At 38.3% G+C, this 18,659-nt stretch overlaps 2 protein-coding genes across 2 annotated transcripts; both read right to left on the bottom strand.

Annotated features, from left to right (window-relative positions):
* Positions 1-383: 383 nt before the first annotated feature.
* On the bottom strand, positions 384-11,424 carry rps6kl1 (ribosomal protein S6 kinase-like 1). The gene is made up of 12 exons (XM_028438046.1): positions 11,311-11,424; positions 9,931-10,050; positions 9,686-9,859; positions 9,320-9,444; positions 8,534-8,626; positions 8,371-8,418; positions 6,162-6,294; positions 3,863-5,212; positions 2,725-2,814; positions 2,547-2,629; positions 688-783; positions 384-584 (listed from the first exon to the last, which is right to left on the bottom strand). Exons 3-12 carry the CDS (start codon positions 9,819-9,821, stop codon positions 474-476), a joined length of 2,265 nt encoding a protein of 754 aa, XP_028293847.1. The 5' UTR covers positions 9,822-9,859; positions 9,931-10,050; positions 11,311-11,424; the 3' UTR covers positions 384-473.
* Positions 11,425-13,268: 1,844 nt separating this feature from the next.
* lrrc74a (leucine rich repeat containing 74A) lies at positions 13,269-17,750 on the bottom strand. The gene is made up of 13 exons (XM_028437179.1): positions 17,558-17,750; positions 17,205-17,380; positions 17,012-17,119; positions 16,810-16,903; positions 16,547-16,596; positions 16,391-16,472; positions 16,211-16,296; positions 15,940-16,134; positions 15,755-15,850; positions 14,639-14,782; positions 14,410-14,514; positions 14,209-14,294; positions 13,269-13,866 (listed from the first exon to the last, which is right to left on the bottom strand). The coding sequence occupies exons 1-13, from the start codon at positions 17,664-17,666 to the stop codon at positions 13,269-13,271; spliced, it is 1,929 nt and encodes a 642-aa protein (XP_028292980.1). The 5' UTR covers positions 17,667-17,750.
* Positions 17,751-18,659: the final 909 nt, after the last annotated feature.

Genomic DNA, 18,659 nt, shown 5'->3' with positions numbered 1-18,659 from the left:
TTTTGTGGAAAGCACCAAAACTAGTGTAACCCGTAACTGGTCCCAGTCACATCATTCTTTCCACAGAAAGGCTGAATTACAATAAGAATTCCAGCAAGTTCTTTTTGAATAACATGTTAATGTTTCATTTATTCAGACAGCTGTTTTTCAGGAAATTTATTTTGATCTGACATTTTTTGACTGTCAACTGCCAGTCTTCTTCAGAGGCGTCTGCTAATCGCATTTCCTTGACTTCCGAAGTTTGTCACATTTGCCTGAATAAATGAAACCTTAACGTTTCATTCAAAAAAGAAGACAAAAATAACTTGCTGGAATTGTTACACGGCAGTCAAGGAAACATCAAAGCGTCAACATCAAAGCGACTAGCCTCTGACGAAGACTGGCAGTTGACAGTCCAGGAGCTCAAAGTAAATTTCCTGAAAAACGTTGGCCGGAATAAATAAAAAACCTTAACATATTATAGTCAGAGTTCGTCAACAGCTCAAAGCTTTCCAGGAGACTCCACTGAAGAAAGGATGACATTTGATGTCACTCACACCTCCACCTCCAGAGCCCAAGCGATAGCCAGAATCAAACTGAAGCAACTGTTGAACAAAAATAGTTGATAAAAAAACATATGAGTGTTGGCTGTAATTTAGAATGTAGTTTAATATGTATCCATTATGTATTATTGTATCTATTTCTGACCTCAGTGAGCAGAGAAGCAGCAGCAGCGCTCAGGTGGTCAGGGATGAGCAGCTGGGTGTGTGAGTGGATTCCTGCTGGATGAAGCTGCCACAGTGGCTGCACAGGTGGAAGAAAAAAATCACAATTACATGTTCAATTACATCTCAATTATGAATTCCTAAAGGTCAATTACAATTAAACACAATTACTGAGCCTTTAATAAATAACCCCATAAAACCTAGCCTTCCTCTTGTGTTAGCTTTCTGTTAGCATCTTTTATAACAGGTTTGTTTTGACCCATATATTAAATCAGCTGTAAAATACGCAAAAAAATATAATTTATCATTCAAATTGTTTTACATCTCATGGTTACCTTGTTAGTCTTCCCTAATCCAGGGGTGTCAAACTCATTTTAATTCAGGGGCCAAATAAAGGGTATCTCAAGTGGGCCGCAGATTAGAGGTGGTGGAAAAAAGAACAATTTTAACAACACTTCAGAAATTCTTGATTTTGCTATCAATTTTTTGTGTAATTTAGAGGAACTTTGTAGAATTGTTTGTGAGAAATTGAAAGATTTGTGGAAAAATTGAGAGTTATTTCCACAATTTGCCATTAGAAATGACTGCATTCATGTGATATAAACAAAGATAAACTGTAAGCTCCTAAAATGATTGTGGAGTTTCATTAAATTAGTGAATTTGAGATATCTAGAACTGGAATATTTGATATTTTACACAATAATTCCTAAGCCATAAAAATAATGGTTTTAATAATTTTGGTGTGGGCATCTTAGCCTTTTTTGTGTCCGTATACCCCTCGATTTTCATGTTCTTTAATGGTAAAATGAACTCATTGACTGCCATTGACATACATACACGTCATTTCAAATTGAATTATTCACTGCCATTGTGTTTTTCAAAGGGGGTTGCTAGGAGACACTGTGGCGGAGTTCTCACATGATATTAGCCTTGTACTATGATATAGTGACCAACTGGTGCCATGTAGGTGGCAGCAGTGAACCTTTGGATGAGAGATTAGCTGCGATGGGCAGAGGTCAGAGGGAGAGGAAAAGAGTTTATGGGGAGAAAATGGTGCTACAGGAGAAGACTGTAAAGCTCACAGCATCGCACACTCGAGCAGAACATGTGTGGACCTAAGTCGACTATTGAGAGTGTCGCGATGGTGAGAGAAGATGATAATTTTGCCATCAAAAGCCTGGTCTCATTGTTGTTTTTGTTGTTTTATAGAAGGAAAACCAATGTTCAGATGTTTGAGGTGTCACTAAAGCAAAGCATAAAAATTAAAAAATGAGCTTCGAAGTTCTTTTCAGAAAAAGCCTTTTTTCTCAGCTTTTTGCTCAGAAACTGGCGTTTTGTGTGAAACTTACCTATATTTAACTGCTAGAAACAAGCTAGAAACTAATTTCAATTTTTCTGATGAAAGTAGAGAGTGCATTCTTTCAAAATCTGGTTTCAGATTTTACATAGTCATAGTACAAAATATTTTGTGGGTCTTCAAACATCAGTCAAAATGCTCTAAAATGGCTGGCAGTCAAGGGGGGTAGCTGTTCTGAAAATGGCTGGCAGCCAATGAGTTAAGAGAAGTGACTGGTAAATTTGATATGAAACATATTGTAATAATTGTTAACTATATATATGTGCAACCCATAGAAAGTTTTGCATTTAATTAAATTGTGAATGACAGTTTTTATGCCTATTTTGATAGTGCTTCGAGATGACTAATGTTGTAATTTGAACTATGTAAATAATTACTATTACAATTCTAATTATGTCATAATTGTACTTAATTACCAATTACATAATTTCTATAATAAATTACTCTATAACTTCATGCATGAGTCCATGTGGGCGTTGGCTTACCATTCCTGTAAGAAGCTCAAAGAGCAAAGCCCCGAGACTCCACCAATCACAAGCCTCGGTCACTCTGGACACGCCTCCAATTTCTTACATCACACAGAGATCAAAAATCAATTATTAGGACAGGTGCTGCTGAATGTGTAGTACCTATAGACTGGCACTAGATGGCAGCAGCACTGACCTGGTGCACAGTACATCTGCTCCATGGCTTCACAGCTAATATCTGATTGAACTTCACTCCATTGGCTGAAAAATGTCAAACACACTTTCCCTGTAAAAAAAAAAAAAAAGATGTATCTATCCTATCACACGCACAGTTTTCCTCTATGGTTATTAAAATAGGGTGACCATATTTTGATTTCCAAAAAACAGGACACTTAGGTTGACCTCGGCGTACTCAAAGTACTCGACGTTTTCTTAAATCTACCTTGTAACGGCAACAAAGTGGCACCAGATGAAAGCTTAGAGTCTTTTCTTTACACTGCATTGCTTGCTGTGAATCTTTAGGGAAAATTGGGAACACCAAAAAAAAGTTTTCGGGATTTTTGAGTTTCAGCAGTGACAAAATGTAGTTTAATGGGTATCATCAATTGAACCAGTATTACTCTTCACATATTGAGAAATCTATCAATGTGTTCTTGATTTGGTCTTGAATAACTTTTCTCTTGGTGTATCATACGTCAAATTACATCAAACATTGTGTATTCTATGACTTGATTTCTTTGAGATTAATCGAAAATTTAGATCTTTAAGGTAGGTCAACAAAAGAGTCTGTTTCATATATTGTATCCCAAGATTTTCACTGTTACCAGTTGTGTTCTAGAGATCCTAGGCTTTCCAGTGATACCGATGTTATGAGAGGCGTATCAGGCCTGTGGAACTAAATTAGTTGTTATTGCCAATAAAGGTTGCAAAAATTGTGTCTTTATAACAAAGACTCAAGTCAGCAGTCACCTTTATTATGCATTTTAACAATCTGTTTTTGAAAAGTCTCATATAAACCTTCTTAAAATCTGTCATTTATTGAAACGATGAGAAACATTGCCTCCTAGGCATCAAAACTTCAACAACAGTAAATAATCATTAAATATACATAAATAAATAACTTTTTCAATTAAATCCACTGTTATTTGGTCTATTTTAATCTCTATCTCTTTGTCTTGGACTTTGGTCCTCTTTCAGTTTTCCTCGTGAGTGACGATTTCTTCAAAACAAAGCACCGTCTTCAATGATTCCTTCACGCGTGAGTAAAATTTCTCAGATAGAACAAACATTATCGGAGTTACGGGACGTGTGGTCACCCTATATTTAAAGCTTACCATTGCTGGTGAGCATCACATTTTTTGGGTTGAGATCTCGACACAGGACGCCTTGCTGGTGCAGACTCTCCAAGGCGAGAAGAATCTGTGCCCCCCACACACGGACCTCTGCTTCTGGAAGCCCCCAGTAGGTCTTAGGTTTGGTTTTATCTGTGGTCCGAACCAGAGGCAGGTGGCACCAACCGTCCACCTCTATCATCTGCTCATCTATCTCACTCTCGTGAACATCTGGATTTGTGAGAGCGTTTCCAGATTTTGACTGAACTTTGAGAGAATCGGAGGACAACCAGCCGACAAATGCACCTTCTTTAGAATGTGTGTTTTTCTCAAAGGACTTCTCTATAGCTTGTTTGTCATTGTCGGGACATTTTGGACCGTTGTTACTGACTGTGGAGAGGACTAAGGAAACTCCTGTAATGTTGTGGTGAAGAACACCACAGTTTTGTGAAGTGGTCTTTGTGTCCGGTTGGTCAGAAAAAACTGCCCTGTCCGTACTCCTGATAAAGACTATTCCATTTCTCTCTTCCTCAGTGGGACTGTTGTTGGGTTCAACTACTTCTACTGCGTTATTAACTAAAACCGATTCATGATGGGAACCATTGGTATTCCATGACACCCTGCCTTGGATCTGGGTTTGGCAATGAAGTGGAAGATGCAAAATGGCAGGGGAAGAGCTCAAACCGGTATCTTTAATAAAAGACGTCTGGTTAGCGTGTTTTAGAGCTTTCGTTAAGTCACTGTCAGTCACTGCATAGGGGTTCGCTTCTTTACAGCAGCGCTCCGGATCCGCAGCTTTCCAAGCCACGTCAAAGTCTGAGCTGCACTCGATCAGACCTACTCCGGCTTTCTTTTCACAAAGTCCGGACATGACGTCCAAGGCTTGGCTGACGCGAGTGCAAGCGAGAGGAAGTGCTGGCTTTTCCTGAGCATCACTAGGGTGCAAACACAAACTTGGGGCAGGTGGGTGGATGCGTGCGGATGTGTTGACCTGCGTTGACGTCGGGCTGGAGAGCAAGGTTAGCCGATCTAGCTTGGAGTAAAATGATGCTGCCGAGCGTGTGTTCTGCAGACACCCGGTTTCCTCAATGTAGGAGTGAGTGCCGCAGCTTTCCAGGCGCAGTTGGGTTTCGTCCCAGGATGTTGGGAACTCCACATCGGGGCTCCCATCATGTGACTTCTCTGAAAGCACATGTCTGCTGCCTTTGCTGTCCGATTGGTGTTCAGAGCTGATTGAAGGTGAGGAGTGGCTGCTTTTCATTTTAACACCAATCGGATCAGAAGTCACGCTTCCTGGCTGCTCTTTTGCCTTTGCATTCTTCAGCCTGTGCAGTTTTGAGAAAAGTCTCCCCCCTACGACCAAACAAAAAGATACAGAAGCTTTGTGTTGAAGCTGAAAGTGCTGAAATCCATCAAAATTTATGACAAAATTTAAACACGTAATCAATTCCTTCATTATCAAGAAACAGTTACGCATAAAAACACGCAGTTTTTTCTCTTTTGGTAAAACTTACGACCTATCTTATACATAACCACCTTGCCTATACCAAATCTTTTGACTTTTACCTTGTTTTTCTTTCTAACTTTAGATTTTAGGACATGGATTTGAGGTTTTGTAAACTAGAAAAGACGTGGGCTTCTGTCGGTCAATGCTTCCCAAGCACTGAGGTGTTGTTAATTTCTAGGAAGTGGCTATCCGTACGATTGCCGTATCAATATGCCAACATTCTATCCGTACGCAGCCGTCAGTCATTGACCAGTTTAGGTCATGTATCTAAGCCTAACCCTAGCCCTTAAAACTGTAGTGATATAGGGTTAATACCCAACCCTAACCCTAATCCTAACCCTAAGACGCTACGTACGTGCACTTCGGTAAACGTACCATTAGCAACGAGGGTTGTCCATATGGCAACCATACACTTTCTGATTTCTATGCTGCATTAATTAGTACACAGGACAATATGTTTAGGACACACGACAGCAAAAAGCATCAAAGGTAAAAGTTTTGCTTTAGGTTCATTTTGAAAACCAAATGGTACTTTTGTTTTCCACTCTGCACTCAAAAATTTTTATTTGTACTGTTCTAAAATTGTCTGATTGCACATTTATGCATTTCGAAGAAGAATAGTAACAATTTTTCACCTTTTTCAATAAAGGTTATAAAATTTTCACCCATTTTGTTGAAATGTGGTTGCAATTGGGGGGCACCAAAAAGCGCAACAGAAGAGGTCTGAAAACACTGCCTGAACCATTGATTAAATATTAAATATTTCTCCTGTGGCAATGAGTGTAAACGTCTCACCTTTGACATGTTCTAAATGCAGGTAGACCACATCCTCACTGACATAATATCTGAGGAGCTTCACCATGTACGGTACACCCTGAGGGATGATGGTCGGCTGGTCCCGGCTCTCCCAACTCGACTTGACCAAACTCTGAGAGAACAAATACACACAATCAAACACTTGAAATTGAAGTAAAAGTCTGTTTTATCAAAAAGAAGGAGGTTATTTGTGATGCGATTAAAGAATAGAAAGATATATAGAAGGAGTGAAGACTGCTGCAATGCCTGGGGTTTTCCTTTCAGAACAAAGAATCTGTCTGTGTGCTGCTTGTGAAATTTGAGGTGCTCACACAGGCTAAAAGCCTCTGAGCTCTCAGGCAGATCAATGCGTAGTGAAGCTCAAGGAGACACAATGAAGACAACTTCTATCGAGCATAAAACAAGCATTGATTGTAATAAATGACCAAAACGTGTGCATGTATGTGTTCTTTTTAACTCTCATAACTGAATCCAACCTATTTTTTCCAACAAAATAAGGAAATCTATCTATTAAAGCAAGGAATCTCTGTGTGTCTGTGTGTCTGTGCCTCAAATATCTCTGGTGTTCAGGGACAGACAGAGCTCATACTTGCTACATAGCTGCAGCTTGGTTTGAAGCTGTGCGACGTGGGATTTGTTTGGACTGAAATGGTCCATTTCATGAATAATTTGATTTTAAAAATTGTCCTTTGCCTTTAGTCACGTGGCGCAGCCAATCACTGCACACGGTAGTCACGTGCGTGCACTACAGCCGACCGCGCACCTGAGCCAGCAAACACAGCGTGTGATTGTGTGTGCATGCATCATTTATTAAACTTTTGAGTAATGAGTAAAAAACAAAATATTTATACAAAAAATACACAAAATGACAACCAGTGTTTGGAAAAACGGCGTTTGAAATAACGGCGTTATGTAACGGCGTTTGTTTTTCAGTAACGGGGTAATCTAACAAATTACTTTTTACGCCGTTACAGCGCCGTTATCGTTACTGAACGTTAAATGCGGTGCGTTACATGCATTGATTGAATAAACTGTTATCCGAAAGCAACCCTGGCTTCTTACTCAGCTGTAGTGAGGAGGCGGGTTAAAAACAAGGTGAGCGATTATGATTGGCTAAGGCGACGTGCCAGCACACGCGACACACACACACACACAAAACACACACACACACACACACACACTACAGATTTGATGAGGCAGCAGAGATGGCGAGCGTGGAGCAGTCTGATGAAAAGTTGTCATTTTTAAGGTGACGATACAAACACTACTTTAAATTAATTGTGGTCAAAGGCAAGAACGTGCATGTGAAGTGTTCATTATATCCAGGAGAGAAGACTTTGTCCACATCCGTTGTAAGCAACTCAAATTTAATGAAGCACCTCACGACACATGCATCTAAAAAATCTGAATTATTTGACATATAGTAACTTTTTTAAAGTAACGTTCCCAACACTGATGACAACAGAAATGCACAAAACTATACCAAAAAAGCTACAAAAATAAACAAAATGACTCCAGAATCACTACAATGGCAACAAAAAACAATAAATATACAAAAAAAGCACAAAACATACATTACAGAAAAATACACCAAATGGCAAAAATATAAAAATGAGTAAAAACAACAACAAATAAATTTACCATGCGCATGTCCCATAGAATTAAACCAGGGTAATCACACACACTATTTTACCTTGCACCCACAAATATAGCCCTTTATAACACTACAGAGTACAGAGTATGTACACCTCTTTGTACATCCAACCTTCAAACACATATTAATTTGGCTATAATTGACAACTCTACCTAAGCCCCTCCCACTATATGAATACATACGTCCGACGGGCACTGTACTAGTATGATAAAATCACTGAATGAAACTAATGCAAAAATTAAAAAAAGACTCTGAGGTTAATCCAAAATGCACCAAAACTGATTACACATGCCTAAGTGTAAGCCATGAGGTAAAACCTAACCTATCCTATATGATTTTGAGAACAAAACAAATGAAAAACTTACTCAACTTTTTTCTATTTCTATTTCTAATTTTGTCATTAGGTGAAATTTTCCAACTTCTTATCCAGTATATTGCTGGTCCATCCCACCAGTCCTCCTAAACCAGTCCCACCAATGAATGCGGGAAACATTGTTTTAACCCTTCAAATATTTATCTGGACTTTCCACTCACCTTTACAACAAATGTCTCTTTATTGATCATACTCTGCACAATCAGGACCTTTAAAATGAAAGAAACGTCCTTGGATTATCACAAAAAGAAATGAGGAGCATCACTTCAGTATTTACAGAGAATCTTTGGTTTGGTTTGGTTCATTTCATTTGATTGTTTCTACCTTATCAGCCACACCGACCACTTTACACATCTCCAGATCCTCCACGGGGGAACTCAGGTGTCTGATGGGACGAAATCTCAAACTGCTGTAGCCCTTTGGATAAAATCCACACGACATATGTGAAGAATTAGCTCAACATAACACAAACAGCATTTCTTTTTAAAAACAGGAGCCACAATATTAATGGATTCAAACTAAACGTAGTTTTATATACGACGGAAGTGATTTAGGGTCAATTTTGATGGAGAAAATAATTTTCGGCAAATCAAGACCATCGTCAAAATGTTGAGAATAAAGTCAAAATGTTGAGATTAAAGATGAAATTTCCAGAATAAAAGTGAAATAATGTCAACATTAAAGTCAAAAACGAGATGAAGGTTGAAATTTCGAAAATGAACTCAAAATACAATATCATGATAAAAGTTGAAGGTCTGGTAATGAAGTGAAATCTACAGAAGCTGATGAGGGCCAATTCACCGTATGACAACAAACAGCAGATTGTGGCCATCTACAAAATACCATGTGTCAATAATGCATTAAACTATACTTCAAAATTGGGTTTAATAACAAATAGTTATTTTTTTAGCTCATAAACACGGCGTTGTAATCTCTTTAAAATTTCCAACTCTCAAAATGTCAACTTTAATCTCAACATTTTGACTTTATTCTTGATTTGCCCCAAATTATTTTCTCCATCAAAATTGGCCCTAATCCTCTTCTGTAATATACAATCAGTAATCATGCATAAACTAAAAAAAAAAACATTTAAAGCTGGGATCGTCTTACTCCTAAGTGTGAGCTTCCTTTCCCGAGGTTATCCTGCAGATGTGTGATGAAGATTTCTTCAGCTCTTTTCAGATACTGAGTCGTCTTCCTCTTCACGGCCTCCCGTCGGTCCTTGTTAGGGTCCACTTTAGAATAATCCAAGCATTTCTTTTATCAGCAAATGCAACACTCCAGTCATCCAGAATAAAACACATTCACAGTTTACAACTCAGCAGAAGAACATCTGTGTTTGACCAATGGAATGTAACTTCCTGTTTTTATTCTAGTCCACTCCACATGGGTATATCACATGCTTTGGGGCGTGTTGCTTCTCACGTTGGACTCATTCTAAAAAACAGCTAATAAAACAGTGTGTTTTATACTCACACTGAACTCCATTCAGTAGAAGGTCCACCCCATTCTTATAGTAACTAAAGGCTGCCTCATAGTCCTCGTTGACCTCACTGTCCAGAGCCATTCGGATCTGCTTGGCTGCCTCCACCAGATAGTCCCTCTTTGCCATTTTTGCAGCGTTTAGGACTCGTCACTGTCCAGATTAGCCTGTACACAACAGAAAAAAGGTCAGACATGTCTTAAAAATGAGCCAGACCAAGCACACATCTATGACTCACCTTTGCTTCTAATTAGTCTTATCAACACCCCCATTCAACCCTGTCTGTTCTCACAGGGCTCAGAGGGTTTCTGCTCTCCGTGGGTCCGAGGCACAGTTCTTTAGAGTCGAGCATGTTGATCTGAGCCAGAGAAGACAGAGTTCAGCTCTAAAGCGGAGCAGGAAGTCAGTAAACACCTGCACCTGACCTCTGTCACGAATGGAAAGAAGCAGAGCTGCTAAAGTCCAAGAGGACATGAAGGCAGATGAGTTGCTTTTATAGGTACTTGTACTTGTTTTAAGTACATTTCTAAATCAGTCATTTTACAAGATTTTAAAAGAGGTAAAGTCATTTGTTACATTTCAACACCCAACCATTACTGAGCAAATCATAATTTGTTTTGTTTTAAAATGATCAACGGACATTGTGAAACTACAAAAAAATGAAATAATCACACATCAATCAGATGCATCACATCATAACCGACCAACCAGATTAAACGTAACGCGCGGCGCCAAAACAGCATTGAATGCTGCAATTTTCTCAGTTTTAGATATATATATATATGTATATATACACATATATATATATATAATATAATTTACATATATACATAATATTTAGCTATACTTATAGCCTGTGATTTTATTTTGAATTGAATTCCTTGGTGTCATTTTATTTAAAAAGAGAATTGTACATTCTGACAAAGCTTTTATTTAATACAGATACCTTTGTGGAAAATAAATTTAGTTTTCGTCTCTCCCTTTTTAAGTTTATGCATGAGATGTTTACTGTATGCAAGGGAACGTGGCAAGATTTATTACCAAAAATAAACACGGATTGGGGGGGTGAAAGTAACAAGTACTTTTACTTTAAGTACTATATAATTGAGCTACTTTTTACTTGTAAGCATGGCTTATTTGTTACTCAAGTAACAGTACTTCTATTTGAGTATACTAGGATATATCAGTACTCTTTACACCTCTGCCCAAGGGTTTATGGTAGTCTGTGAATATGCTCCACTAGACTCCACACATATCACAGGAAATGCAATATTCCCAAAGGGAAAAGAATGCTTTTATCCACAACAACCTTCAGAATGAGTGCAGTCGTATCCAACACTGCACAAATATGACTGTACGAAGAAAAGAAAATGTATCCTACATGGCATTCTGCGGCTCATTTAAAACCAGCTAAAAATACACTATAGTAAACATGAATCTCCATCCCTATGATTCATTTAGCTAGTTGCACCACCACACTTAGCTCTGCAGCCTCCTCCACTATCATCCATCATCTTTCACAGTGTGCACCCCATTAACTACACTGTACCATAACTGTATCAAAACTAATGACCAATAAACATGCATAGAAAGCAGGAAACATCTGCTTATTCTATACCTGATGTATGTTGAGCATGGCCTGTATGTATGTATCCACCACCGAGCAGCAGCAGCAGCAGCAGCAGCATCAGCATCAGCACCAGCACCAGCAGCCAGACCTCCCTGCTCCCAGTGGGAGGAGCTCAGGGGAAGATGCTGATTGGCTAAACATGATGTCACTCATGGGTACCATTTCACTCACTGACAGCACTTCCTCTGTCTCATCTTGGCGGATGCTGAAAGATTTAAAGAGACAGTACGGTTGTTTTTTAACCACTGCCACGAAGCATTAGAAATACTTTTTTTTCTTTGTGAAGTAGTTATAACCAGAAACATAGTCAAAATGATGATAATGATAAAATAATAACATTATCATCACCCATAATTACTATAGCTGATGATGTCTGAAATGCTGTTTTATGGCAGGATTTCTGTAATGTTAGTGGCAGATGGAGCCGAGCTCCACCCACAGCACAAAGAAGGATCCTCTTCATCCCCAGGGAGGAGGGAGGAGTCCCTGATAGAGGGCGGGGTCAGAGTGACAGGGGTTAATAATCAGTCACTGCACTGTAACATTACACCAGGAGCAGAAAGGAAGAGATCTCACTAAAGGTCAAGTTTTTTTAATTTAATTTTATTTAAATAGCCAAATATATACCACTTTAATAGCATTTATTATATCTACTCTTTTGGTGCAGACATTTTGAATTGATACACTGATAAAAAAAAAAAAAAAACACAAACAAAGTAACTTTCCAAGTTAGCCACACGTCAGGGAAATCAACATGTCCAGTTAGGAAGAAAACTGATTGTAAAATGATTTCACCTGCTGTTGTGTAACTGAAATAGACACCAGGTGAAAATGAAAGGCAATTAGCAAGGAAATACCCATAAAAAAGTTTTGTTTGGTTTTTTTTATTATTATTTTGTCCTTTAGGCCTACTTGACTTTAACTTTGACTTTGACTTTGATGTAGGGCTGGGTGATTTTGCCTCAAAGAAAGACAAAGAGTTTCGATTCAATTTTAGATTATTATTTTTTTCAATGCACTTAAAAATGACTGCAGACATCAGATATATTGTCAAAAGTGCAACTTTATTGCTGGAGTTAAAACGCATAGAACAATCTCAAAATAAAAAGTACATGATTCCCTGTCATTCAACAATTTCAAGCTTTAACCCAGGTTTAGGCAAAAGCGCCACAACTTCACGGTAACTTCAATTTTCTGATTAAAAAATCAGATTACTACATAATTTATAACATATAACATTACAATTAAAAAAAAAAAAAAAAAAAAAACTCTTCCCTTAGCATCTCAGCATAGTGTGAATAAAAAATTCAACATGCCTGTAGCACACATACAGCCTACTCAAAGGGTAAACACATGTAAACAAAGAGAGGACTGGCTCACATCGCACTACGGTAACCCACAAGGACAGAACACGAAAAAATCCAAAAAACTGTGGTGGGGGGAAAAAAATAACAATAAAAAATTTGCCTTCATCCGCTCTGATTTTGCTTACCTGTACAAAACTCATTCATTTTGGACAGCTGGATTTTACTCTTCCCAAATGTACGCAATATATACCGTACGTGGGATCCCAGATTCTTACACCAACACTCATGGCGTGTCAGTGGCAAAAAAAGAAAAGAAAGGAAAATCTCAGTAAATTGTAAAAAATAACAAGCAAAAAATATATTTCTCTATATACATCTATGTACTCCTTTCTTTACGGCCCTTTGCTATGGTGTAGCACTGCTCCATTTGTCTCATAAATAATGTATTCATGAAATAAAGTTTGATTTGTGCCTGTTTTGCACTTTTCTCTTCCTACCAATCTATTTTAACAGAGAGGAAAATGCAAACAAGGGAGAATGAAGAAAAGAAAAAAATATGAAGTCAAGAAAACCCTCAAAAGAAAAAACAACAGCTCCAAATGACATTTTTTATTCAGAACTTGTAACTGTATTAACAGGTCACTTTGGGATTTTCGAGACTTTATCAGTAAGTTTCTTTATTTTCTTTTTTTTTACTTTCTTGACTTTGGGTTTACCCCCTGGTGACTTGTCAATAAAGGCTGGTCTGGACCTGGTGAGGCCTTCAGCAGATGGGTTGAATTTGCTGCGACTCATTTCTGGATCAGAGCGAATGGCCTGAGCAGAAAAAGACTTCCCTGGAGTGAAACAAGGTGACTCAAGCAGCAGGTTGGGTTGGGAGTAACAGCGCATCGCTGGAGAACTGGTGGGACGGTACGGACTGGTGCCCCCTATCATGGGCAGGTGGATGTGCTCGTTGCTGAGGTTGGTGGCTGAGTAGCGGCAGCTGTTGGACATTACAATGTGATGCCAAGAACTGAGAGGGGTGGCAGAGAAGAGTTGGAGGCCACTTGATTCCTCTTTGGCGCCTCCTGAAGACATGACCATGGAGCTGCGAGGCGTGACTGCTTCCACAGCCTTCTGAAAGGTTTTTAGGATGCGGTCGCTTTTCTGTTTCTCTTTCTTCTGGCGGGATTCGACCTTTCTCAGCTGTCGCCTGTGATCCTTCATCATTTGCTTTCTTGTATCGGCCAGTCCTCTATAAAGGAACACAGTTCATTGTGACCCTTTTAGACTTTAAATAGTCCTTCACTTGATTATTGTGGTTCAATCTTGGTTAACTTGGTATTTTTGTGAAAACACATTTAGCTTTACCACGCAATATACATATTATATCACTGCCATTTTGTGCTATCTACTGCCACCTACTGACATGGATGACTATTCAATTCATATACAAACATTAAGGCCACTGAAGTTAGTCTATAGCATCATATTTGCAATATTTATCATAAGTTTTTTGCCAGAGAATGAAATTGAAAAAGTTTTACGCAACACACCAAATTATCTCATACACACTAGTGTATAAACAAATGCTCACCTATAGTCAACAATTCCCGTCCTGTCCCGATCCAGTCTCCCAATAAGATCCTCAATCTGGTAACGATCCAGAGGAATGCTTGATTGCTACATAAAAAAGCAAAGCATACATTTTAGAAGACCATTTGAGATTTATTGAAAGAATCAGTACAGTATCTTCCATCAAGTCATTACAGCTGCAGGTAATGATCAAGTCAAAAACCTGAACCGCTCTCCTGAAGTCTGCAACAGGAACCCTCATTGTGCCATCTTTGTCAATGTTCCTAAAGAAGTCCCAGAGACGCAGCTTACGTTGATCAAGAAAGTCCTTAAGAAACATTTGGAAAGAGGCATTATGTAAGTTTATTTTTTCTGAAAACAATTTATTGTTACGCATGAATTATTAGAAAAAAACTTTTGTGCCACATTCAGAACAATTTCAATAAACCAACCTGAATAACCTTCATCGGGTCGATGCGTTTAGGTGGCTTCTTGGCAATGAAGCCTCCGACACCTCCATACTGCACATCCAGACTGGGATGCCCCTGACACGTCAGCTCCAACAGATGCACAAAGTTTTGATTTACCAATACGTTCTGTTCCAATTAAAGACAAGATGACGACAATCAGAAATATATGTTCTTTTTACTCAGCATTGTTCATTTTATTTGTATCAGGTGCCTTTATGAGTATCACAAAGGTTATTTTGTGAGCATTGAAAACTTTGAATTGAACAGATTAGTGATGGCCTGTGGGATTCCTCAGGGCTTCGTTCTTTGACCCCTTCTGTTCAGCCTTTATCTGTTTCCTTAAGTTCAAATTCTGCAGAGCTGTAAGGTTGATTATAATGCAGATGACACACAACTATATCTATCACTGAACCCAGATGACTGGTCCCATAGAGATGTTGTGTGACTGCTTAGAAATGGTAAACTGCTGAATGACTGAGTGAGCGAGTTCTTTAACTAAATCATGAAAAAATGGAGGTGATTATCTTTGGTAACCTTATGTTTCAATCTCTAAAAGCTAAAGACCAAGTCCAAAACCTTGGTGTTCAGATTGACTCAGATCAGACATTTAGCAATCAGATTAAACTAATCACAAAAACAGCCTTCTACCACCTAAAAAACATCTCCAGAGTGAAAAGTTTCATGACTCAGAAAGATCAGGAGAAGTTGGTCCATGCGTTTATCTCCAGCAGACTGGACTATTGTAATGGTCTTCACCAAACAGCTACAGCTGCTTCAGAACTCTGCAGCTCGATTTTAAACCACAACAAAGAGGTCAGAGCACATTAATCCAGTTTTAAGTTTTTATTCTGGCTCTTAGTCAGCCTCAGAATAGACTTTAAAGTTCTGCTGCTGGTGGATACATCTATGAATGGGTTTGACCGCAGCAGGTATCTCAGCTCTATGGGCACAGGTCAGATAGTGGAGCCCAGAGTTTAATCATAAAGCACATTGAATTGCAATGAGAATGAAATTGGCTTTACAAAAAAATAGCATTGTCTTGTCTTGCTTATGTTCTGATCAAGTAGCATGACTTCATTCAGAGACAGTGTCACTCACACATATGTTGATCTCCTCCAGGGCAGTTTTTGGTGTGTTCTTCACCACATTGACCAGAGATAGTGCGCCCTCTACTGTTAAAGAGTTATATGCCAGCTAAATAAAATAAAAGAAACGAGACACTCAAAGTCCAAAGAAGTCCTAATGATGAATAATGTCAACACAGTAAAAGAGTGTCCACTCACAAGAAGGACTCTCAGCGTGTCATTGAACTCCAGGCCCCTGCACAGCATGCTGACCCCTTCGTTAGTGAGGCGATTGTTGCTGAGGTTGAGATGCACCAGAGTGTTGTTGAACTTTAGAGCCTCTCCCATAGCAAGTGCTCCCTCGTTCCCAAAACCATTCCATGACAGATCAAGGTGTTTCAACATCGTATTGACCTGGAAATGAAAACATGTCACATTTGTAAACAACTGGAATGCATTACTTGTAGATATTCATTTTAGGCAGCCATACTTTCAATCCAGCACACAAAGCCACAGCTCCTTTCATTCTGAGATGATTCCAGCAGAGGTTCAAAACCTCCAGACCTTCATTGTTTGCTGATGATGAGGAGGATAATTTAAAAAAAAAAATTTTAAAAAAATGAAAACAGCATTTTATGGTATGATAAACATTAAGTATTCATTTATTTACCCAGCAGCTGTCCCAAGTGTTCCCCTCCTTTAACACAAAACTCATTGTGGCTAAGGTCCAACTCATTAATCCTTGCATTGATCTGATATGAAAAAAAGTCATTCTAAAGTCAAGCAACAGACGAAATATATTAGCCCGCACCCATAAATGACTTACAGACAAAGCGTCAGCAAAGTATTTAGCATCCTCATCAGTAAATCCATTTCCTGTAGAGGAAATGACAAAAACAAAATTACATAAAACAATAATTTAATCAGAACTTCAATAATTTTCTATACCCACTTCTTCACTTCTCAACGGCTAGAATGCCAGGTAGGATACAAATGTATGGATATTCAGAGTGGCCATTGCATACGAGAAGCAATGATGCTTACCATGCATTGGTGGGAACATTAAATACCAATCGATGAGCAGATTACCTGAAAGTCCCATGGATTTTATGGAAATGTTCTCAAGTAACAGTTTGGCCATATGTTCAGCTCCTGCAGATTTTAAGCAGTTATTGGACAAATCCTATAAATAAATAAAAACATGTAAAATTAAAAAAAACAATCAAAATTTAAAAAAAAAACAAAAAAAAAGGATTAGTCCTGTCGTGGCCAGGTACATTCATATACAAACCAGGTTCTGTATAGTGAAATTAGCCTTTAGCATTTCTGCCAGGTACTTTGCTCCTTTAGCTTGAATGTGATTGTCACCCAACTCCAGAGTTTTTATCTGCATATCTGTCTGAAATCCAAAAACTCTCATTGGAAATGCTCTTCTCTTATGTTTACAGTAATTTGTTCACCACAAAGATCTGACATGGGCCTACCACCAAAGCAATGGATAGCGCCTTACAGCCCAAAGGCCCCAGGCCATGGTGGATGAGCGACATTGTTGGAGAATCAAGGTTTCGTATAAAATACGAGACTGGGACGACACCCACCAACTTGCAAGCCTGGATGTACACCTCAGCTATGGTCATCTCTTTGTTGTTCTCTTCGTTTTCTGACAGAAACAAGACAAGGAAGTAAAGAACACTACGGAGATCCTGAACAACAAGAAGATATACTCTACCTTAGAAAAGTGCTGAAAAGACAGTGGAATGTAATGCTGTGGAGTCCGACATGTAGTCTACTGCTAGTACCATCAAATCTCTCTTAACAACGAACTCTCTGGACTTACCGTCTGACTCCAGGTCTTTGTCTGACTCATCCTCCCAGTCTTTGTGCTGAGTTAAAGATGGACGATTGTCATCTTCTAAGCAAAGCGCTTCAAAAGAGAGTATTGACATTGTGGACAATCTTCAGCAGTTTTTCTCTGGTTTTTCTGGTTTTCATACATCAAAACTTTTAGCATTTACTTAGTTCTTATGGCCAGTGAGCCCAGCTTTAGTGAAATGAAGCAGGTAACTGAATCCCTCAGCTGCAGTGTCTTTCTGAAAGCATTAACAATTGATGTCCTTGGTGTGCTAGCAACTTTTGTCTTTGGCAACTCCAAGCAATCTATACTGTAAATAAATAAAGTAAAATATTCTTAAAATATTGATATGAAAGTGAATTTTTTAGGATTATATTTTTAACGTATAAGGTTAATCATCTTTTTTTTTTTAGTCTAAAAGCTAAATGTACCACAAAAAAATGTGATTGTTACCCTGTGTTCATGTCTGCTCTAAGTAAGAGCTTATTTACACCATACAAACTCACATGTTCACATGATTATTGTGTTTACAACATATACATGTATGAATATGTATGTGTATCTGTTTGTGAAATGCCACAAAATGAAGAGAAAATGACAGAGAAAACAATTACTATATAGTTAAATTCCAGATATCTGTAACTGAATGTTATACAGATTGATATAGAATAGTTCAGTTCAGCTCAGTTTATTAGCCATTTGCAGTATGAAAACCACATTGGAAAAAAATGTGCAAGAATCTCAAAGTGCAGTCAACATTTAAAAAGACATTTCACAATAATAAAAAAAAACAAAAACAAACAACCAACATAGAGGTGTTAAATCTAAACCACAATATTAAAATCTCACATTGTCACTTTAAGTTACCCACATGATTTTCCTGGTTTGTCCCACTTGTGATAAAACAAGGCCATATGTGGAGCCTGAACAGAAATTCAAACTCTGGAAACAGAATACATTTGGTCATTTAAGGGTCTTAGTGCTTCAATCTCAACCCAGCTTCTTCATTAGTGCTTGTACTAGTAATTTACTCAGTAGATTATTAAAAAAATTCAATAATTTTTTTTTTTTAAATAGATAAATAAAT

Source organism: Gouania willdenowi, chromosome 22 (assembly GCF_900634775.1).
Source record: "Gouania willdenowi chromosome 22, fGouWil2.1, whole genome shotgun sequence".
NCBI lineage: Eukaryota > Metazoa > Chordata > Actinopteri > Blenniiformes > Gobiesocidae > Gouania > Gouania willdenowi.
This window is presented reverse-complemented; position numbering and strand designations above follow the sequence as displayed.